The following is a 24,857-nucleotide window of genomic DNA, read 5'->3' as shown; positions in this document are numbered from 1 at the left end:
TATTGTTCCCTGATGCATTAAGACGCATGCTCCTTGGTACGACGGCCATCGTCCAAATGGAACAAAATCCAAGTTTAGAAAAGAAGTGCATAATCAATTAAAATATCCTATACATTTGTACGCAGGAACAAAATAGTCCCGAATGTCGAATTTACGTGTTTATACATGAAAAATAAAAAGGACTTCTCGTTAACTTATTTCGTTAACAATGCAATTATTTCATAGTACGGTACGCAAATCACTTTTGGAAAATGGATTCACGCGAATGAAGAAAGAAGTGTCTAGGAAATTCAAGAGGCCTGTAGGTGCCATATTCCCTGGTACACACTCTCCCTGGGAATGAGCAACTTCACCTGATCACTGAATTGGCTGCAAAAACATTATAATTGATAAACTGTCAAGTTTATAAACACGGTGTGACCCTAAACTCTTGAGACAACTCTCATAAAACGCAGATAAGTTCTAAAAGGGGCATACATAATTTATTTTTACTCTTCAAAATACATTCCTTCTTGATGAATGTATTTGTTTGCGTGTTCCTCCAACTTCTTCATGGCATGTAGAAAAGCAGTTTTGTGGATGTTCCGAAGCTCCTTTATCACGATACGCAGATAGTGTGATTCATAAAGAGTTTGTCTCAGCAAGGCAGACAGTGCATGTAGATTTCTACCTGGGCGTTTTGGATTGACTATTAGTTGACTGCCATGAGCATCATATGTGGTGCTCACCTTATTTTTCTGTGGGGCCATGAGCACCATATATGATGCTCATGCTCGATATCACAAATTACTAACCTATTCAGGTTCTTAAGCATCATATATGATGCTCATTGTCACAAATTAGTGTGAGATCATGAGCATGACATATGATGCTCGGCTCCCATTGGTACATTTTCGGGAGAAGCAAAATATCGCGACAAAAATGTAACATGACTATCCATAATTGAGCCAAAGGTAAGAATAAATTTATGGCCTCCTGGGAGCAGTACCCTCAAATCACCTTGGCAGTCAACCTGTTAAATGAGAACAGCCAAGTTTGCAACAGCTGTGGTTCCTTTCCACGTTAACGCAGCATCTCATAACCTGCTATTATAAAGAGGTCTCTGGCAAAGAAGAAAGTTTCTACTCTCTACTATCCACTCTACTCACAAAATCTTCCTTCCGCCGATTACTTTCTCTTCCCGAAATTGAAATTTGCCTTGAAAGGATGCCATTTCAAATCAGTGGAAGTCATTCAAAATACCGTAACGAAAGAGCTTTGCAAAATACTAAATCTCCTTTTCTACAGGCCATGATAAAGTTGGAGGAATGTGCAAACCGGCACATCGTTTTCGGAGGAATGCACAGTATTTTGAAGAATAAAAATAAATTATTTCCTTATCAGAATTTATCTGTGTTTTATTATAGTTGTCTCAAGAGTTTTGGGTCACACCTTATAGACACAGGAAAGAACATGGTAATACTCTGCACCTCAAACTATCGTCAAAACATTCACAAATCATGATCATGATTTTTTTTAAAAGGAAAGAAAAAGAAAGAAAAGAAAAAAGAAAAGGAAACCAGGAACAAGTATGGTATGCTCAATTTTGAAATAAAGCGAGTACATTACATCTTTGCAATGTGAAGAGTTCCTGACTACGGTGTACTTACTGAGGTTCCCGAACCACATGTGGGAGAGCTCGTGTGCCACAATCACTGCGATCCTTTGTAGGTTGGAGGATGAACTGATTTCCGGGTTGTGAAGCAGGTAGGCCTCTCGGAAGGTAATTAGTCCCCAATTCTCCATGGCTCCTGCTCTGAAGTCAGGAACTGCAATCATATCTGGAAATGGATTTTCATTATTGTCACAAGTCACTTAGAAACTTGTATTTTGAAAATAATAATTTCTTCGTTGCCAATACAGTTGAAAAGCACGTTATTTAAAATTGCAGTACCACTAGTACTACTTGCGTAAGTATTGACAATAATTACAGGACACGTTCTCTTTCTCTGAAAACCACCGAAAAGAATAACAAAGAAAATCCGACACAGTTGCAAAAACCTGTTAAGTACGTAGCGTCTATGAAAGTTAATTACAATATGTAACTTTTGAATGAAATGCGTGTAAAATTCTATACCACGTACATAACTAATCATTGTTATTAGGATATACAACAGCACCTCTATTGGAATAAAACAGAAACTCTTGACTCCTTTACGTTTACTACCGACAGCGGCGACACCACACAATGCAGTTGCAAAACTTTTGTTTCCACCGGAATCAACGGTGACATTAACGCTTAGCTGATTATATATAATTAGAGTTACAAATTTACTGAAACATTATTATTATTATTATTATTTATTTATTTATTTATTTATTTATTTTCTCCACTCCTTATCTAAGTTAGTGATACCATAAGACAAGGAATTTTAAGGAAAACAGCATGTAGTTTACAAATGTAATGATTTAGGATACTGTATTTTAAACATATAATAGTTAGATATATAAGGAAAACATTCGTGTAAGTGCATTAATAAAGATTCAGTATGACCATAGTTATTGAAATATAAGCTTTGGTGCAAAGTAACGCCATAGGTGAGGATACTTTACACCACATACAAAAGGGTATGTTTAACATACTGTATCAACATAATGTTTCTATGCAATATTTTCCCTCCAGTGTTTATACATTTCACTTCCTACCAGAGTTGGAGTGGGTCAGTGGGTCAAGTGGGTCAAGTTTTCTGGGTGGGTCAGTGGGTCGTGGGTCTACAGCATGTGACCACTGTGACCCACCACCCACCGTAACCCATTGTGACCCACTACCCACCATGACCCACTTCGACCCACCACCCACCATGACCCACTGTGACCCACCACCCACCGTGACCCACTGTGACCCACTACCCACCATGATCCACTGCGACCCACCACCCACCGTGACCCACTGCGACCCACCGACTCAGTATGATCTACCGACCCTCCCTGCTCACTGCATTGTAGACAGTATCTTCTGAAGACTGGTAAATTTGTCTCCGTTTTACTTTCAAGACCTTCACTTCCCTTTCTTTTCCACTTGTTTCTGTCTACTTACCTGAAGTGAGTATATCTAACCAAGTGAAAAAAGAACTTCACGCACTTTTGGATATTGATATTTTTAATAGCAATAATAGCAATAGGACTTACACTACTACTTGGCTTTCGAGACCTGTGAGTTTTTAGAGCTAACTACTGGAAAAAATACATTTTTGAATCACTGTAATATATAAATTATTATATAAAAAATTGAATGTAACTATGTGTGCCTGATCATCACGGTCAAATTGCAAAGTCAAATGAAAATTGGGATGTTATATTGCCTTTAATAATAATGCACAATATCCTAAGGAGGTAGTGAGGATCCGAATTTTTTGCGAAAAAAATGAGTATCTCGCAAGCCGTTAAACTTACGGAGATGAAATTCAGTGTATTAACACTTTATTGAAAATAAACAGTGTGTGTCCTAGCATTTTTTAAAATTCTCCTTTATGTGGGGGGGGGGGGCACTTTCTATATATGGAAAATTGGTAGTGAGTTGGTTTGTAAAAATGATCGAAAACGATCGATGTTATTTAAGAAAAAAATTAGAAACAAAAAATACAGTGCTTGGCTTCATATATCCATTGCTTTCTGCTATAATTATTGCTGAAGCTTATGTTTATTATTTGGAGCGCTTACAGCACAGGGCAATCAACCCATAAAGTTGTGAGAAAAATTGGCATAAAATTTGTACTGTAAACTTAAGTACACGGAAATTTGAAGTTTGGATTGTACGCATAATTTTATGGAAAATTGTACACTTTTTTCCCCTTTACGTTGGTCTACTTACTTTGATTTGGAACTTTGAAATTTCATTCTTTTTTCCACTGAAAAGTATTGATAATTCAACAAGGAAATAATTATACTATGATAATTTAATTGAAATTCATCGTAATTTGGCACATGGCAAACAGCAGTGTGGTAATTGAAGTTGAAGAAGGAGGGAAACTCCCATTCAACTCTGAACACTTTCCAGGAACCTCGTTCCCTTTCGCTTTCTAGACGGGGGAGGGAACTTGGTAATGGTATCAAACCTTCATGTGTAATTTCAAAAATTAAATTTATAAACAAATAAAGAAATCATCAGTTTATCAGGTTTTAATTGATAATTTATTCACAAGATTCCCTATCAAAGGCGTGGTAGATGAAGTTTCTGTTCTACATGGGTCGACATTACCAACTGACATGGTCGATGATGGTGATAGAGAGATGATATACTTCTTGCTGAGTATTTCAAACCTAACCAAGAAAAATCGTTATCAGACTTAAGTCTAACAAGTAGATTGTCGATGAGAAGTTGCAGAAATCGGGTAGAAATAATTATCAATTTCCACGACAGAGTGCGAACGGAAATTTCCCCTTATGAATTTACTGATGACTAATATTAGAAATACACTAAGTGCTCAAACATTGTCTAACTTGTTGCTCATCAATGTTAATGGCCCACTTCTAAACAAGCTCAAAGTAGACGAGCTAGTTATTTCTTGGCTGAAGGACGGACATCATTCCACTGCGGATGATTTACCGCCAAAAAGTTACCAACAGGGAATAAATCCGATTTCAGATTTGTTTTAAGGTTGAAAATTACGAGTTACGGAAAATGTATACTTGTATCACTAATGACTTATTTGTGTTATTCAACTTTGTACCTAATTTTTAGTAAGTCTCTTCTTTGCTTTAGGTAAACTACTTTGAATAAATATTCATAATAATTGCAGTTATGCATATTTGTAACTTAAGTTTAACATGGTGTTTTAGTGATTACACAAATTACAATTATGAGCATACTCTATGGAGATGCTCTCACAGAGGGTAACCGAGCACCTTTATACCCTATAAACAACTGATTTTTCAAGTCTTTTGTGAGAAAAATACTGTGAACTGAGAAACCATAACCTTTTCCATATTGTACAGGGGTATTTTCCTGCGAATAGAAGTTTCTTGTGGAATGCGTTCAGAAATTAACACTTGAAAGAATACTCTCTTAGTACAAGTATATTTTAGGCACACACTAATTTCCCCCCACCTCGAACTGTTTCAATTTGCTCACTGACAAACATTTTACCATTTTATATCGTAAAGGTCAGATCCACTGTTATTGTAACAGAGTGGTGCTTGAGCGATTGACTAGAAATTCGAACTCCGATTAGTGACAATTTCACAGTCTTGTTTTATTACAAGTGTAAACTGTTTAGTCAGTTTAGAAGAGGCCGTGGATCGTGTTCAGCGTTGATGACGATGGATTTTGGTGAGTCAGAGTAGATGAAAGTGCATGAGAGTGGTTCATGGTGGGTGGTGTGTCAGAGTGGGTCACCGTGGGTGGTGGGTCAGAGTGGGTTACCGTGGGTGGTGGGTCAGTGGGTCGTGGGTCAAGTTTTCATTGACCCACGCCAACTCTGCTTCCTACACAAAATTGCATGCAGTCTACAAATATTGATATTAGAATGATGGTACCAGTATCGGTACTTAATATGAATTATCGATATTTGTAAAGAAAATTATGTATTTTCTGGTACCGGCACAGGAACCACATTCTGATAGTTTAGCATATGTTCTACAAAAATGCCAACTCAGGAACGGAAAAAATCCCCGTGAATTGATTTGCCTTGGTTGCTCTTTATGTCCGAGAATATCATCCCAAACGTAATCAATTGAATATTTTCGAGGTTTGGGGCTTTCAGGCTGAAGTTCACCAAAATTGCACGATTTTCTTTAAATAAAAAACAAAATACAATAAACTAATGTTAGTGATTCCTATGCGTATAAGCTTCCTAAAAGTTTAGTGACTTCTAAAAAGCGAAGCCTTTCTAAGTGAAGCCCCTCTCAGACTACTTTTCTGGATCTGCCACTGTTTGTAACTTTTTTCCCAAGAAGAAATCCATTCCGGCATCTACCTAAATAGGCAGGAGGTACCGGTAGTAATAATTTCCTATCTAAGAGGTTACTCTGGAATGGTGCAAAGTAACTCCAAGTAGAGGCTGAAACAGTCTTTTCCCAGCTTTAATTTTTCTATGACTTTAAAACTTTTCATACTTCAATTTCAACTATTGCTTCAAAGTCCCAGTATACACAGTAGTATTCTACGAAACTGACTTACCCTGGACGGAAATTCTTGTAGGTGATATCTTTCAAATTTTGTCGGTCTTTGCAATGACTGCTTTCCATACCTCTACGACAACAAACCCTCTGGGTAATTAGAACTGATGTTAACCGCCAACATTATAGCCAAAATACAGTTAGATGTTCTATCTTACGGTGGCAGTTGAAACTTTCTCTTTACAATTCATGGTTTTACCGACAGAAGACTGTACAACTCTTTTCATATTTTGTGCAAAGTAACCCCTGAAGGTGCAAAGCAATTCCGTCTTATGAGATATTAATATACGGGTCACCGAAGCATTATTTTTTCTCTTTTTTCTTTGTTGTGGGGTTTGCAGGAAGTTTCTTACACTTATGTATGTGTCCAATATTACACTTTTCTGTATTCTTTTATGATTTTTTCTTCAGTTCTAATTGTTTCAATGTCTTGTGAACCACTTCAGTATCAGATATTACTACTGATAGTATTTTGACATTTTTGGTCTTTCGTTCTTCTTTTATGTTTCGGACTAGCTTAATATGTTTTACTATTTTTTTTTCTCTATGTGCTTTCTGCAGGTTTGTTATGTTCAGTGTGCGAATTAGATAATCTATATTGGGGGGGGGGGATAAAATTAGGCCAAAGGACATAGTCTGAAGGTTCAAATTTCAAAATGAGACAATAAATGCCTTACCCCATATATATATATATATATATATATATATATATATATATGTGTGTGTGTGTGTGTGTGTGTGTGTATGTGTGTGTGTGTGTGACATCTGTAATAAATAAGAGATTTATTAATTTAATAAATCTACCGACAATAACTATGCACATATATATTGTCTGACATACACATACCCCACTAATCCTTTCTGAACGTGTTTTAATGTTGTACTCACTCTTGTCCCCGTAGCTCTCTAAGGTTTATTTAGTTAATAATTCGGCTCGAGCGATAGCCATGATCACAAGCATATGTTAATTTTTCCACTCATATTGAAAGCTTCCACTTTGCATTAATACATACAGGTTGCGAAAAGAAACCTACTTCAGTCTTGTGAAAACCACTAAAATTATCAGTTAAACCGGACATATCTTTTTTTTTTTTTTTTTTTTTAAAGAAAATCTAGATATTAGCCTATCAAATAAGAAATGGATTGTTGGTGGTCCCGATTTCTCACATCAAGGTCAAATCGAAGGCCAAATATTTAAAATCTCTCAATTCAAATTTCGAGCTTGTGCTTCTACTTCGCGCTAAAGCTGTGCTCATCACGACTTTTTTTCTCCAAATATCGATTCCGTGATGGGCACAGAAAGTCAACACTTAAAAATTACTTTACTGTTAGGTAGAAGATGAGTTGATTCACTATGGGCTACGTTATTCAAATAAAGTAAAACATTACACTGAAGTTTTTCAGACAACATTAATTGCGTGGACAGCAAACTGTACAGCGAAAAGATGGAAAAATGAAGGTTTAACTTTTAAAAAACCCGCTCCAGTTGAAATGCTTATGCAGACACGGACAATGACACGGAGAACCAGTCGTATTAACAAATGCTGAAACAAATCTTGAATTATTCGCTTATTCACCTAAAAATCACCTTCATTAACATGTCTGCTCACTAGGAGCGTATCCCCCAGCGTGTACGTTAACATATACTTACGAGAGAGTACCTATATCTCAGATTTTGAGTACAGTTTCAAAAGTTCATTTCCGTAAACTGTAAAAGCAGTGATTACTATGCTAATTATCACAAATTAAATGCAACTTTTGAGTTGCATACACACAACCTACTAGGGAATGAAGACCATGTGCTAACAAAGAGTACACTGGAAAATGAAATAACATGTTATAACAAAAATTAAAATAAGATGATAATCGATACAAATATAGAGGATGAATATGACATATCCGAACTTCGCCAAGTATGGTAGAAGAAGCTATTTGCTTACTTCTTCTTGGCCAACCGCTAAGAACATTTATAAATCTATATGTGGCTTTGTTATACGCAATTAGTACATTCAAATTCACAAACGATGACGAACTGAAGGGTACGAAGGTACAGTTGCAAGTAACAACCGTAGTCATAATAATATAGTTCTACTAAACAACGTTGAAAATAGTGGGTAATTAGGTGGTAAGTAGAAATGACCAAAACTGAACAGTTTACATCGATCATTTCGAAATACAGCTAGAAGATTAAATTTACAAGAAATAACAAAAATCAGTGAAACTTGGAGTTATACTAAGCATAGTTTGAGGGGGAAAGCGAGCATCCCCGGTGGGGATACTTCAGCTGACTTCTTTGGGGGGGAACAAAATGTGATTGAGGGGGAAAATCCCCCTCATCCCCCTCGGTAATTCGCACCCTGGTTATGTTTGATATTGTGATGTCTATTAAATGTACCTTTCCCTTCTCTTTGTTTAATACTGTGATGTCCAGCCTGTTATGATGCACTTCATTATCGGTCCAGTATTATTGTTCCAGTAAAGTTTATGTTTGCCTGTTTCTAGTATGGCTACCGCTTGGTATTTGCCAGTGGCGTATTTACGATTTTGTTTCGGGGAGGGGCTTTGCTAACTTTCGGGGGGCTTTGCCTGAAAATATGAAAATTCTGCAAGACATTTCATATACTTTACTATAGTAAGATTTCGGGGGGGGGAGGACTTAAGCCCGGAAGCCACCCCCCTAAATACGCCACTGGCATTTGCAATGCATTACTTCTTCTGGTGCCATTTTCCGTTTCGTTGCTATTTCTTGATGTTGATGTTGATTTTGATTGTTAGAATATGGGATGAAAACAAATGTTAGAAAGACAAAAGCCATAGTGATTGGAACGAAGGGGTCTGTGTCAAATATAAAAGTAGGACAAATATACTAGTAGGACAAATATAAAAGTAAGTGCGAACGTGAAATAAATGTAAGGATAGAAATGGCGGAAGAAGCCTTTAGGAGGAAGAAAAGTCAGTTTTGTGGGATCTTGAATAAAGAGTTGAGAAAAAGATTCATAAAAAGCTTCGTGTGGAGTGTTGTACTGTATGGGGCGGAAACGTGGACATTACGTAAAGGTGATGAAAATCGACTGGAAGCCTTCGAAATGTGGGTATGGAGAAGAATGGAAAGAATGGAATGAAAACGAATGAGAGAGTGTTAGAAATGGTGGGGGAGAAAAGAACACTTTTAGATGTTGGGAAGAGGAAGAGAAAGTGGTTGGGACATTGCCTAAGAAGAAATTGTATCATGAGGGACGTCCTACAGGGTATGGTGGCGGGAAAGAGAGGGAGGGGGCGAAGGAGACTACAATTAATGGATGATATTAAAACAGAAAGATCATACGCGAAGACGAAGAGGTTAGCGGAGGACCGTGGAGCATGGAAGCTTCTCAGCTGCGGCAAGTGACCTGCCAATAAAGGCAGAATACCTATGATGATGATGATGATTTTGCCACTTTATCGGTGCTGGATCGAAATCTACGTCGACAACGGCTTGCAAAACTCGCAGAATATGTTGTTTCTGAAATGGTGGGAATGATCCAAATTGTCTTTCTTATTTGAGGTAAAATTATCTATGCATATAGTTACAGCTGAACCTCATGAAAGGTACTTCAAGCGTCCATCAACGGTCAATAGGGAGTTGCATGACAATGCTCGGCCACATGTCGCAGTATGAAACCCTTTCTCAATTCTCACTCACCATATTTCCCCGATAATTCTGCCACCGACTACTCCGTCTTCCGTCATCTTGCTCACTTCTTAGGGGGAAAGGTCACCCTGAGGATTGGGCGATGCTACGTGCGGTTGAGGTTATATCTTTCGCACGGAATCCAATGGATGACCGTTGATGAAGGTATGTTTGCAGAGGGTAATTATCAAGTATTTTGATTAGTCAGGTAATAAAGTTTGGTCTTTTGAAATGACACGTTTGGAGCCAACATTTCATTCGCGCGTCAGTGGTCCATGCAAGGGGAAGGGGGTTCTAGATTTAGCCCCCTTTTAAATCTATATGAATGAAGAAATAAACGTTTAATATTAAAATATAAATACAAAAAATCACACTCGTCTTGAAAGGATATGAGATTCAGTGGTTAAACCCCCTTTGATGAAATTCTGCGTACGCTATTGTTGCACCTATCTAATATATTCATTCTTGTTTCCTCTTAAGCTATTGAGTAAGGGAGCGAAACGAGATGGAAGTTGTAATAAACTATATTCTTCATGTGATGTCCAATATATTCCACTTCACTGATTATTTTCTTACCTTCTTATTCTCAGAAGGTTTTCTAAAAAACGATGAATGTATTTGTTGTAATTGTAATATGTAATTGTTTAAACTTTAAAACATTACAGAACTACAAAAAAGTTAATTTTAAAATGTGAAAGTCTCACCTAATTTTGGCAGAGGGTAATCGATGCCGAAATAGTTAATGAAATGAGAAGTGATGTTGATCCCAGCCTGGAGAGCGTAATCGACGTATTGTACTTGTTTCGGTGAGGCGTACACGCTGAAATTTATATTTTCGTTCACATTTCCAGAGTTAGACTGGAAGTCAGAGACTATGAAAGAAACGAGATAAGTCGACATTGGAACTGATGTGGCGAACTCCACTGTTGTAAGGCCTGGCTGTGGAGAGTCATCCTGATAGTCCTGCAAAAATAAGAAACAGAATCAAATTAAAACAGGATAAATCCATTCTTCCTATACCATTTAGGGTCTATTCCAACTGACCAATGTATGACCGCACTGACACAACAGAAGTGAAAAAAGTTACTGGTTAAAATAGGGCTGGCCATCGACATGTTAGCGTTCATTCCCATATGTTGTGGGTCCAGATAAATCACAACGTTGCATTTTCATTTAACATTGTGTGCATAAAGATTGTACAGCCCAAATGGCTCGTCCCATTTAAAAAAAAAAAAAAAATCCTTCACTTTAGATTGAAAACATTGAAATGGTCTTCCTTTTTACATTTTGTTGTAACTCTGATAATAACAGAGTTACCCTACGTCAGAGGGCTTATATATATAAATTAAAATATATATAAGCGAAAGAGTGGCTCCGCGTAGAGTAGTCGCGCTAACGCTTTGCCTTCCGTGCGAACGGTTCCCCGGGTTCGATTCCCGGTGAGACCACTCGGTCGAAAAAGTGTAAAACGTTTTTTCAGCCCAGCCACCCTGAATGTCCGAGTGGTACCTAACTTATAGGGCGCTTCCTTCCTTCCCCAATCCTTTCTTCCTTCCCTTTCCCCGGATTGTGTGCTCGCCGAGGGACGTCTTCCCTCAAACGTGACAGGCTAAATGGCCATAGATGTCGAAAGCCCAGAAAGCTAAAATATTAAAAATGAAAATGTCTATGTTTGTTACGTGAACCACCCGACCGATCTCGATCAAATTTTCAATATAGATGAGGTTCAGGCCTGGGATGTTTTTTTATCATTTTACTTTGACGATGCAACTTTGAGGAGGGCTATATATAAATGATCGAAAATAACCGATATTAGCGTTGAATCCATAGTTTTCGGGGTCACTGAGACTGAACAAACAGTAACACTTCCAATGCCGTTTAAATCTAAATTCAGCCCTCTTTGTGCTCCTAAGGGGGGATAGTAACCTGTAAAAATGATCGAAATTGACCGATATTAGTGTCGAATTCATAGTTTTTGGGGCCCATAATTTACCTGGTGATAGTTTTGGTATCCTTTAAGTCCAAAATGAAACGTATTCTTCCCGTTTGAAGGACGGGAATTCTGCTTTAGTTATAAAGAGCTCGGAAAAGTGTAACGTTATTGAAACATTTCATTCACACTAAATAAAATATGTTGTAGTCCTGATTTACCAAAATTGGTACAGCAGGGCGGAGAATGTAATGGATAATAAATGAAACTCGTAAACTTTGCATTACAATTCTTTCAAATACACCCTTGTGCTATCTACAGTGTTACCAGCTATTGAATAAGACAGATTCAACAGAGGGGAAATAAAGTATCCTATTGGAATTGATTATCTGAAGTTTAATGTCCCTGTCAGAAACGAGGCATTATGAGACATATCTGTTGCTCAAAGTAGAATCTGAATTATTATTCGGGCTTTATTCAAGGGTTGACACACTTGCTGGAGATTGAGCCCGTGAATGTATCCACAGAAAGCATGTGCTTTAGTTACTTGGGAATACGCGGGATACAAAAATGCTACGGGCAAGAATGGAGTTAAAAAAAATTAAAAGAGGAAATGACAGCTGTAAGATGATAATACATAAATATTTTTAATTTTAAACAATTTATTTCGAAACTATCGAGATGAGATCGAGGCTAGGTGCTCGAAATCGAGATCTAAACAAGCATCTGTTGACCAAAACGAGACCGAGACGACGATTTTACAAATGCTATTTGTTGTCTGAGACTCGTCTCGTCTCGATTCCATCCAAAACATCGCACAATATAACACCGATTCTTCACTCACTGAATATGATTTTATTATAGTAGTGTGTTATAGCAATATAACTTGCATAAAATGAAGAAAATATGATAGGAAATTAAAATAATTTCTTACCACTTCATTCATACTGGATAATGCGACGTAGCCTGTCGTAGGTCTCACAACTTTAACAGAGAAACTGGCTTTGAACCCTGGTTCATCAAAGCAAGGAAAGGCCTTCCTAGCATCCGTAGATTGGAATTGAGTGGTGGCCAAATACCTAGAAAGAAAACAATCCTTTCTTAACATTTACTACTTATATTAGTGTACAGGGTGCGTGATTTCTGCTATACAGCATAATTAACATTTTCTGAACAAGTATAAGATGCTTTTATTGATTGAATGATTTGCTTGACGTTCTCATGCAACAACGAAATCAACACTTTCTGAACAAGTATAAGATGCTGCTTTTATTCATTGAATGATTTGCTTGACGTTCTCATGCAACAACGAAATCAACATTTTCTGAACAAGTATAAGATGCTGCTTTTATTCATTGAATGATTTGCTTGACGTTCTCATGCAACAACGAAATCAACACTTTCTGAACAAGTATAAGATGCTTTTATTCATTGAGTGATTTGCTTGACGTTCTCATGCAACAACGAAATCAACATTTTCTGAACAAGTATAAGATGCTTTTATTCATTGAATGATTTGCTTGACATTCTCATGCAACAACGAAATCAACACTTTCTGAACAAGTATAAGATGCTTTTATTCATTGAATGATTTGCTTGACGTTCTCATGCAACAACGAAATCAACACTTTCTGAACAAGTATAAGATGCTTTTATTCATTGAATGATTTGCTTGACGTTCTCATGCAACAACGAAATCAACACTTTCTGAACAAGTATAAGATGCTTTTATTCATTGAATGATTTGCTTGACGTTCTCATGCAACAACGAAATCATGAACTTGGTGGAGGTTCTGCAATTAGGTACGATTAGCAGGTACACAGACCATCATCCAAGATCACCTCGCACAGAAGAGATCCTTCGTCGCCTTATCGTGATATCTCTGACGGTGTTGGACAAAACAAATTCTAGTCCTACTACTAACGAAATGATGTTAGAGCGTAAAATCTGAAGGGAAAATCCAGTTTTAATTCAATAAGATTGCTCAAAAGAATAACGCTGTCATACTGACAAACCAGATCATTACCAGGGCTATTTATTAGTGTCACCACAATAAAAAGACGATTACAGGTATGACTAATGAAGATGAGTGCTAATGAAGTCTCTGCATATCCTCAGATTGAAACTGTACGAAACTGTTTTGCAGCTTTGTCATATTGTTTAGTGACTGATTAATTTATACGAGGTATTTTTTTAAAGTAACGGATTTAATTCGTTTATAGAATTTCTAACTGAAGATCTATTTTGAAGGCTAAGCCGTTAGCATACGCGTCTTTGGAGTGGAAGAGCCGGGTTCGATTCTCGGCGGGAACTCATGTGATTCGGATTCTACGTTAATCAGTAGGTCCCGTCTCATATAGCCTCGCTGCTCAAAGGGAAGTTAAACTCAAAATCAATTCAATGAATTGAAAGTCCGATTTTCAAAGATTTTTGGAAAATTATTAAAAACAAATATTTATACAATTAAAGGCTCGCTGTAGAAAACAGTGTAAGTACCAAAAAAAAGTTACTGCAACAGTAGTGACAAATGATAGTAACTTAAATTGTGCCCAAGCGTCACAAAAATAGGAAATATTATTGCTCAGAAATGTAACCTAGCCATAATGTATGAAAATCTAAGGCATAAACGTATTAAAATATAAAAATAAGTGAAACAATTGCAAGATGCCACTCACGTTGTTTTCTAGAGCGAGCCTTCAATTATGTTTACTTGTTTAATATCATCCAAAATAACATAGGTAACATCTCAAGAAAAACAATAATTAGCCACCAGTGTTCCTTATAATTAGAAGAAGCTTTTGAGCTTTTGAAGTGGAATTATCAGATGTTGACGTCTGACAAATACTCCCTAGTTAAAGTGGAATTATTAGATGTTGACGTCTGACAAATACTCCCTAGTTAAAGTGGAATTATCAGATGTTGACGTCTGACAAATACTCCCTAGTTAAAGTGAAATTATTAGATGTTGACGTCTGACAAATACTCCCTAGTTAAAGTGGAATTATTAGATATTGACGTCTGACAAATACTCTCTAGTTAAAGTGGAATTATCAGATGTTGACGTCTGACAAATATTCCCTAGTTAAAGTTCGCAACGCTTCAACATTTCCAGAATTGTTGATTTGTTTCTGTACACACTTTCTTTCATGTAGCCTCATAGAAAGAATTTACATAGAACGGCCTATTTGATTTTGCCTACAAGAAGGAGGCGGACATTTTCATCTTTTTAAATGTAACATGTTATATGCCTTCTTTTGTTTCATTAATGATAATGTAATATAATAATCTTTATGTTTAGACACGTTATCACTAACATTTAATTCTTAATTTTAATTTAATTTCTCAATCGCCATTGAAAATCCAAAAATATATTCCAAATTGGACCAATTGTAAGATACACCGATGGATATTTACTGTTTTTCTTGAGACGTTGACTACATTACTCGAGATGAATTTAAACTAGTAAACATATAGATCCATAAATATTCCATCCTTTCTTGATCATTTGCCATAAACTTAATGGGAATCGGACCTTAGGAACTCTACAAATGAAGTCCGTTCATCATCTATGTATTTACGTCCTTTGGTGGTCTGTAATGGGTTTGATACTCTCCCACCGGGAAGTGACGTGGCTATATGGATTTCACATGCGGCTTCGGCACAGGAGACCTGGATTCAATTTCCGGTGGGAACTGGCGTGGTTGGAATTCCATGTCAAGCTATAGGTCTACGTCTCACATAGCCTCGGTTTGAACCAAACGTTAAACAAAAACACAAAACATACAATAAAGTACTTTGTGTACCACAAACACTCACCATAACCACTAGACCAGTAGTTCTCAAACTTTCCGATCAGTAAGTACGCCAGAAATTTTTACTTAGGGGGTGTTCAAAATAAAAGGAGGGGTGTGCTCAAACTCAAACAAGAAATCAGTATATTTTGTTAAGCAACTATTGAAATAATAATAATAATAATAATAATAATAATAATAATAATAATAATAATAATAATAATAATAATAATAATAATAATAATAATAATAATAATAATATCAGCTCTTCGCAGTGGTAGGTTCAATAAAGTAAGTTCACACATTTGAGCATTTATTATTATTATTATTATTAAACTAAGTAATACAGTAAAACCTCTCAAAACGGACATCTGTGGAACCGATTATTTGTCCGTAAATGAGCAGTGTCCCTAAAAAGAAGTGTTCTCTCTCATAACACTACACCACACATATTTATGGCATGGAAGAATAAGAAAGTTTGTCCTCTTATGAAGATGTCCACTATTGAGAGATGCCCGTTAAGAGGGATTCACTGTATTAGGAATTAACCTCCATTATTTTATCCACTAATTACATGTGAATTGATTACATACGAATTCTTGTAATTATTTTGCAAAATTCTGCTATTATTTCAATTTATTACCCCAACAAATTTTAGTGGGTGTTTTCTTTTCAAAATATTAATTGGGAAAAATTCCCTCCTTCCATGCTGAAATCACATTCGTTTAGTAATTAATACTGTACATAGTTCCAATTTCATTATTTTAATATTCTAACTCTGTTGTTAACATTAATTGTTGTCTTGTAATATTATTTGATCTCTTAATATCCGTTTCTGCCCCTTCCTGGCTACGTTATTGGCTCTAAATATCTTTCATAAGAAAATTATTCATTGATTTAGTTGTTTTCTAGAAATCCAGTTTTTCAATTTACAAATATTTTGTATCTTTCTGTTTTGTCTTCTTTAATATACCCTAATTTTAATAATCCCAGGGCTCTCAGTGGTCTGGTCTCTTGTAAATAGTTGAAAAGTGACCAAAAATGGTCAAAAGCACGCGAAAAAGTTACCAAAATCTCACCATACCCCTTTTTCTCTTTGTCAATTTCTCCATCACCTCTCTCTTTGTTTGTTGTTTTGCTTCTTCTTTACTTCCTCTTTTTGAGCTTCCTCCTTTCTTAGGTTTTCAAAGTAAGCTTTGTGGTTACCGTAAGCATACTTAGCAGATTTAAAAAGCTTCTGAGTAAGTGGAACCAGTTCTGGCCTATTTCCGAATTTCTTCATCCCAGACATTATATTTAATTTCGCATTAATAGTTCTCAAAAACGTGAAATATTCAAATTCATCACCTACTCTTAAGAAGAACATACAAGAAGCATAACACAAGACGAACATGATGAACCACAAACACACACACACACACACACACAACGTTGAACGGAGCGTTAACTATTACGAGAGAAAACTAAAAGATTATTATGATAGAAGAAAGAATAGACACAGAAGGGTTCTCAACCCAGGAGCGAATCCACGGGGGGCAATCGCCCTCCCAGAAGAGGAACCTTTCTTGTTTTATAAATATAAATAAAATCCATTCCAGAGTATGGATCCCTTAAAAGTAGCATTATGACACCCCCCAGAAGTCGGGCCTAGATCCGCCCCTGTCTCAACCCCACCTTGAGAGCTTAAGCATCCACCAACTTTTGGTGACAAATTTGATAAAAAATTAAGTTTTAGAGACCACTTGAAGAAAAGTAAATTTTAGTTAAAAAAGTGACTCGCTACGAGCCCTGTTCCGCTCAATGAATTTACGTGAATAAAAATATACTTTACAAAAAATTAAGGTAGCGCCAAATGCGTTCCTGTATAACACTAGACAGTCTAAAATATATATAATTCTTACTTCGATCGATCTCTTCATTTCTAAAAACGTTTTGATTGGTCCTTCTAACGTCCGTCCGTTGATACACCACTTGCAGAGCAGGCTCGAAACCAGCCACACAGCTTTGGGGGGCCATGAACATATTAGGTGGGGCCAAGTCATTAAAAATTCTCTTACAAATATCTAAATTGTGCATTTTGTATTGAGGTCTGTAGGGGACATGAAAAATTTAGGGAGGGGGCCATCTGCATCTGTCCATTAAATCTCTTTTCTCGGAAACGACCTCGAAACCCAGGAGGGTAGGTATCAGCGGTCTGTTTTGTCAATTGTTTCGATCGAAACACCGCCCAAAACAATAAGGTCATGTGGTTCTCAAAGCCGTACATGAGAACGAGGTCGCTTCGTACTATTTTGAAGTGAAATAAATAAATAAGAATATTGCCTTCCTTCCTAAACGCTAAACCTTTTTTTAACTTGATGTAATAAATAACCTATATGATACTGATTGATACAATTGGATTTGGGGGAGTATGGCTTTTCCATCCAGGGGTGTGTGTAAAGAAATTTGGAGGGGTGTTAGGGGGGTGTTGGGGGGGTGTAGATTACTCCCTGTTTCCGATAACGCGGATCCCCTGTTCATTTAGAAAGTGATCTGCGGACCCCCTTGCAATGCTATCTGAAATTTCACATGGTATTAAAATATACAGGTATACTGATTAGAATTACCACTGATAAGAAAAAGATGAAGAAGAATAATGCAATAAGTAGACCTAATTTATTCTAAAGTAACATGATTGTTTCTTAGTGAATGAAATTTTGATTGAAAATACAGTAACTTTCATGACTGAAAATTAATTTCTTTTCTTTTTTTATTTTTGTTCAAAGGAAATTCGCTTGATAATCAATGTTCTCATATGTGGAGACACTAATGTGAGGAATGAAATTCTTTGTGCTTTTCCATAATTGCATTGAAATCTGGAATAAATTTTATATGTCCTATTCCATATTAAGACGATTTCGCTTTAAGGTTTTAATGCTGCAAAGAGCAGAAAAGTTTTGCTCACATAAGTAAGTGGTAGGGAAAGGCATCAAATGTTGCAATGCCATTTTAGACAAGTCTTCATATTCACAGGGCTAAAATTTAGTAAAGTAGGAAAACATTTAAATTTATAAACTTAGGTATAATTTCTAATTGCTTTCTTTTTAGGAACTGAAAAAATACTTCTTGCATAACAGCTGTAAGTTCCATTTTGTTATAACACATTTTAATTTTTAGGCGTCGCAGACCCGCAGGGGTTCCCGGACTCCACTTTGAGAACTACTGCATTATACCAACAAAAACGACCTGTGCAGTGATTGCGTACAGTACTCAGCAATTGTTTCGTGATGACATGAAATGACAGAGGAGGTAGGATTACGCTCAGATTGACTTTTTTTTTTTTTCAAGGCTGCAATGGGAGCTAAAGAGTGTAAAGAAAGTGGAAAGACAAGTTTTCCCAATTGTGCTATCACAAATAAAAAAAAGAAAAAGGAAACAGCAACCGTACGGGCAATTTCAATTGATGTGCATAATAAGTTATAGCCTATACCAAATATTGGTATCGCTTGTGAAAAGTCAGTGAGTGAAGAAACCTCAAACAAACCGTGTATCAATCATAATTCCTGAAACAAACCCTTAGATAGCCACAAGATATTTCGGATGCAATGAACTATCCTATTTTGATCTCTCTTTATATTTTTTTAATAAGTGGATACATGTATGTATATGATTTTTTTTTCAGTTTGTGACATTTGCAAATTTAAAAAAATGTGTTTAGTAATACACAAAAGATAAGAAGATACAAAAAGATACATAGACATAAAAGATACAACCTCCAATATGGCTATTGTACTTTCTTTTATCTTTAAGTTTAACGTCCCACGGTTATGCCGGTTTGGCTAAAGGAGACGGTGATTATGAGAAATGAATGAAATGGTGGAATGAAGAAAGTGGGAGGAAACGGGAGAACCCCGAGAAAACCCACGCACACGGTGTTTGTTCACCACAAAGTTTACTTGGTGGGAGCAGGGTTTGAACCCGGGACCCCAAGCACCAGAGGTGAACGCTCTACCACTGAGCCACCGCGGCCCATATTGTACTTTCTATTTTATGTTTATATCTTCCCAGTAGGATCTAAGATTAACTTTCGTGTTGATGTACTTAGAGTAATAAATAGAGAATCCAAAAAAGAACTACCGGTACCTTTTCTTCCCATCCTCCGTATATTGGCTGAGATAGAATCCCGCATTGTCATTGGCAAGCTGTCCATCGAATTCAACATTTAAAATATAATTCTCGGGATTGATAGGTGTACTCAGAGTCACTACGAGAAGCTCAAATTGTGTTGATAAACAAACATCTTTCAGCGGTAACTGTTCCCCTCCTTCATCAGTCAGTTCAACAGAAGAAATGCGTAGTTTCTTCGAGTGAACCAAAAGAGACGACAGCGTGGTTGATGTCTCCAAATGGATACCCACATTGCCGGAGAAATCAAATGTTGTTAAATTTGGCCGAATATAAAGCTCATAAAGGTGTGGGACCGTGTGGTCTGGTAAACGATGGTTGTAGCCAACTAGAACAGGTTCGTCTGGGTTGCACTCAGCTACATCGTTTCCCGGGACATAATCACTACGAACATTTCTGCCAGCGATCAGAAACAAGATAGATAACCACTGTAACGCACTCAATGTTGACACCATATTGCACTGCACATATCCTTCAAACAAGAGAAAAATTGTTATTGTAAACGTATCTTATACTTAGGAAACGTTTCACTAAGTCGTGAATCACATGACTTAACAATCAGAATTGTAAAGTGTTTAATCCAACACGAATAGGAATTAGATAATATACAATTAATTGACAAGGTCTCAGGTAATCTCCATTTCTATTACTTCCCTTAGATAAAGTGATTAAGTAATGATGCCGCTGAATTTAATATTTGATACTATTAATCTACGTATCAGGAAAGAATTCGTATTTGACAAGGTTTTGTCAACACTGTAAAAAGTACTTATCGAAAAATGAAAAAGAAACATTTGTTCTGATTCTAGTTCCAACTAAACTAAACCAAAAACAGAAGATAGATGTTTCTAAAATGAACTTATTCAAGCATTTTAAATAAAATTATCCAATTTTGATATGAAGTTTTTAATTTTAAATTTTCTCTATTTTCTTAATTTTAGTCTTAAAGAGTTAGTGATCGTTCTTTACACCCAATTTGTAAAGTTTAGAAGTTTAGAACAGAGGGCGCTAACCACTAGCTTACCCTGAGAACTGGTAGAAATTCATTTTAGTAATTCTCATTGAGCTCCCTTCTCTTCCCGTCATGATTCTTTACTTATTTTGTTTAATGTTCTATGATTTCTGTGCTTCAAATATTTTCATGAGGAATGTGTTGTATTAGTTTGGAAACTATTCTGTTCGCAATATTCTTTACGAAATTCTTGAAAGATAATGTTATATTCTGACAATACTTTTGAGACATTTTTATTTTCTTGGCTATGCTCTTTGGAACTACTTTTACCAGAAACTATTTTTTTTCACTCGTTTATTTTGCGAATTACGCATGAAAACTATAGCAATGAAAATCATCAAATAACTTATTAGACTGATATTTTTGTTCACCATTATACCGCGCTCTTGTAAATAATAGCATGAAAATAATTAGTTTGCAAATTCAAAAAGTGAATACCGACTTGGCAACACGGCATTACTTACAGTGGTTGATGGTAATGCTTTAGGATAGCCACTATGATATAAATAATAATAATAATAATAATAATAATAATAATAATAATAATAATAATAATAATAATAATAATAATAATAATAATAATAATAATAAATATTTTGCCATTATTGGCAGGTCACTTGCAGCAACTGAGAAGCTTCCATGCTCCACGGCCTTCCACTAACCTCTTCGTCTTCACGTATGATTTTTCTGTTTTGATATCATCCATTAATTGTAGTATTTGCTACCACCATACCCTCTAGCACTTCCCTCATGGTACAGTTCCTTCTTAGTCAATGTCGTAACCAGTTCCCTTCCTCTTCTTAATAATATCTAAAATTGTTCTTTTCTCCCCCACCATTCCTAAGACCCTCTCTCATTCGTATTCCTCTCGACCCATAACATTTCTCATAGATTTGAAGTTATTTAAATTTAACTTAAAATTGTGCTATTATGTGGGTTCACTTTTCTCAAATCTTTACTGTACCGTAACTTCATTCTATGTCCATTGTGAACTACAACTTTGGAATATGTTACATCTTTGGATGCGCTACAATAAATCTATTTCCAGATTATGCCAAATACATTTTACAGTTGAGAAGTATTCCTCGTGAGACATACCTGCAAAATGTTATTAAAATAAATTGAAAACTGTTTCCAGACTTTTACTTACAGGCCAGACATTTATGACGTGATAATTGGTTAATCACTATTCAAAAGGTCTTGAAAGCAATTACTAGTTCATGGGATAGTAATTTGCAGATACTTTCTACATTTATATATATATATATATATATATATATATATATATATATATATATATATATATTCTTCATTAAGGGGCAACGTGGCTCAGCGGTAGAGTGCTTACCTCTAGAGCGTGGTACCCCTGGTTCAATCCTTGACCAAGTAAGGTTGTGGTGGACGACATCGTGCTCGTAGTCTTTCTCGGGGTGCTCCCATTTCCTCTCACTTTTTCATTCCACCAATTCTTTCATCGTCATTCACTGCGTCATCGTCATCCGTCTCCCTTAACCTAAGGACATAATCGTAGGACGTTAAACTAAAAGATTTCATTTCTTTTTTCGTATTCTTGATTTTCTTCAAGTTATTTATTAGAATTCTACAAATGACGCTGAGTGTAACCAGGAGACTTTCACGAAATATACAGAACTTTTATTGGTGACAGTTCAAAATATCTTCGAGGACAAACTGTGATAAAAATGAAATGAAATCTTTCAGTTTAACGTCCCACGATTACGCTCGTTAGGCTAAGAAACACGATGATTAAGGCAAGTGAATGATGATGGAAGAATTGCCAGAATGAGAAAGAGGAAGGAAACGGAGGCACCCGGAGAAAACCCAAGGACACGATATTATCCACCACTTACTTGCCCGGGTTTCGAACCAGGGACCCCATGCACCTGAGCTAAGACCTCTACCACTCAGACACCGTTCCCCACCCCAAAATGTGATAAATACAAGGTCAGGGAGACATAACGTAAACAAATAATATGTAATTTTAACATCTTGTGATCTGGAATATTATTTCTTTGTAGGATAGAATCGTGTAAAATTAGTTGGTTTACTTGGTTTCCAACCAGTCATCAAACGTTTGTCTCTGTAGAAATAACTGTTTGTGATAAACTTGGCACTACAAAACCACTTTTCCAATAATAATCAGACGATAACGAACCCTAGTGTACAAGATAATCCTTAACGATTTATTGTTATGCATTTTCTTGTCTTATTACATTTTCTTAGATAAATGATGAAGCAAAATTAATAAATTTATAACCTTTAATTATCTTTGAAATACGATAGAAACATAAATTATGTGGAGTTAATATATTTTCCCATTTTTTCCCCCAAGGATATTTCATAACAAAAACTGGTTAGTTTGCTTTTGCTCTTTCAGATTAATTTCCATCAGCGATAAGAAGTAGATTTCATGCTAACAGTCAGACCTTATCATTCACAAATGAAAGGTACTATTCCATGAAAGTGTCGTACTTCGAATCAGTGGACTGCTTTGTCCTTAATATTCACAATTCCTAATAAAACTCCAACTGACCAAAGCAGTGTGTATATATAAAATTATACAGGGTGTTTCAAAACAACACCGACAACGTTTGGGAGGTGATTCCTGACACCAATATAAGACGAAAAGTATAGACCAATTTGCGTGCATAAATGCTTCCTTTCGGAGTTATAGGTTGCCGAAGACATGAAAAAGTGAACTTTAAAAGCCCATAGGTCCAAAACTATGAGACGTACCGTGGTCGGGTCAAGACTTCACTTAGAACTAATATGTGCCCTATCCAAAAATAAATATTTCAGAATCCTGCAGTACTTCCGCAACAGTTTTTATAGAGGGAGTTTGGATACGGGCGCTTAATTGGAAGTACTCACCAACTACCTCTATAAAAACTCTTCCGAAAGTACTGCAGGATTCTGAAACATGGATAGTTGGATAGGGCACATACTAGTTTCTCAGTGAAGTCTTGACCCGACTTTGGTATGTCCCATGGTGTTGGACCTATGGGCTTTTAAAGTTCACTTTTTCATGTTTTCGGCAACCTATAACTCCGAAAGGAAGCATTTGTGCACCCAAATTGGTCTATACTTTTCGTCTTATCTTGGTGTCAGGAATCATCTCCCAAACGTTGTCGGTGTTGTTTTGAAACACCCTGTATATCCGTGTTTCTGTTTTGGCTATGTAAAATAGCCTTGCTCAGACACATTATGAGGAGCTCAATTTTGACAGCTAATGTGTTCGAGGAAGGCTATATTACATAGCCGAAACTGTAACACAAATATATAATCTTAATATAATATATTAATAATCTTAATATAATATAATATAATATATAATATATTATATTATAGTGTTTTGGTGTGTTCGAGTTTTATTAGCAATTTTGAATTCTGCAAATCTGTAATTAATAATTACAAGTTAATATTCACAGTAATCAAGATGTTATTGGCCCAATAATAAGTCGCTATTTTCATCCATACTTGAACTGTATAAAGAACAAGTGTGGTTTGTATTTGTGGTCGTACAAAAGTAGGTTTTACGGTATTTCATCATGTTCCATGCTGTTTAAAATTATATTCATTTCCCATTTTGAACCCTCATTCCTCACCTTTTGGTATTACCTATGTCCAGGGCCGGGTGTGGAACATGTGCATTTGTACGAGGCGGCAAAATCTGTCATAACTATATTATTTGGTCTAGGAATTAATTCGTGCGGGTGGACAAGAGATGGCGCAACGAACGGAGCGTCCCACAGTTCCGTGTATCCACACATGTATTGCAAACCCCTGTCATCGCGTATCGTTCGTAGTATAGGGCAGTGGATTAAAGCGTCAACAACACCAGTTTGTAGTTAAGTGAACATGGCGCAATTTGTGCCTGATAAAGTGTTTTTGCGGGGTGTCCTGCTGCATTACTTTAACATGCAGAAAAGTGCGACTGAAAGTCATCGTATTTTGGTGGAAGTGTATGGTGACCATGCTCTAGCTGAACGAACGTGTCAGAAGTGGTTTGCACGGTTTAGAAGTGATGATTTCGGCTTGGCAGACCAAGAGCGAGCTGGACAGCCCAAAAAAATTTCAAGACGAAGAATTGACAGCATTGCTCGAGCAGGATTCGT

At 36.3% G+C, this 24,857-nt stretch overlaps 2 protein-coding genes across 2 annotated transcripts in view; both read right to left on the bottom strand.

Annotated features, from left to right (window-relative positions):
* Positions 1-10,658, bottom strand: part of LOC145663209 (glutamyl aminopeptidase-like) — a 99,283-nt gene extending 88,625 nt beyond the window's left edge. Inside the window, exons 1-2 of the mRNA XM_081729563.1 lie at positions 10,531-10,658; positions 1,650-1,820 (exon numbers count right to left, since the gene is read on the bottom strand). Of these exons, the coding sequence (XP_081585689.1) occupies positions 1,650-1,818 (169 nt within the window). The 5' untranslated portion in view covers positions 1,819-1,820; positions 10,531-10,658. The remainder of the gene's footprint in view (positions 1-1,649; positions 1,821-10,530) is intronic.
* Positions 10,511-20,180, bottom strand: LOC145661929 (endoplasmic reticulum aminopeptidase 1-like). Its single transcript, XM_081727278.1, has 3 exons — positions 19,671-20,180; positions 12,691-12,835; positions 10,511-10,789 (listed from the first exon to the last, which is right to left on the bottom strand). Exons 1-3 carry the CDS (start codon positions 20,165-20,167, stop codon positions 10,511-10,513), a joined length of 921 nt encoding a protein of 306 aa, XP_081583404.1. The 5' UTR covers positions 20,168-20,180.
* Between the last annotated feature and the right edge of the window lie 4,677 nt (positions 20,181-24,857).

The sequence above is a fragment of the Thermobia domestica genome, chromosome 10 (genome assembly GCF_964235325.1).
Source record: "Thermobia domestica chromosome 10, izTheDome1.hap1.1, whole genome shotgun sequence".
In the NCBI taxonomy this organism is placed as follows: domain Eukaryota; kingdom Metazoa; phylum Arthropoda; class Insecta; order Zygentoma; family Lepismatidae; genus Thermobia; species Thermobia domestica.
The sequence above is the reverse complement of the archived record's forward strand: the minus strand, read 5'-3'. Positions and strand labels throughout refer to the sequence as shown.

Excerpts from the sequence above, each read along its gene's own strand:
- LOC145661929 (XM_081727278.1), bottom strand. The coding sequence starts at position 20,167 with ATGGTGTCAACATTGAGTGCGTTACAGTGGTTATCTATCTTGTTTCTG. Across the intron at positions 12,836-19,670 it reads ACGGAGGATGGGAAGAAAAG|GTATTTGGCCACCACTCAAT; the intron begins GTACCGGTAGTT and ends TTTTCTTTCTAG. Across the intron at positions 10,790-12,690 it reads TATCCAGTATGAATGAAGTG|GACTATCAGGATGACTCTCC; the intron begins GTAAGAAATTAT and ends TTATTTTTGCAG.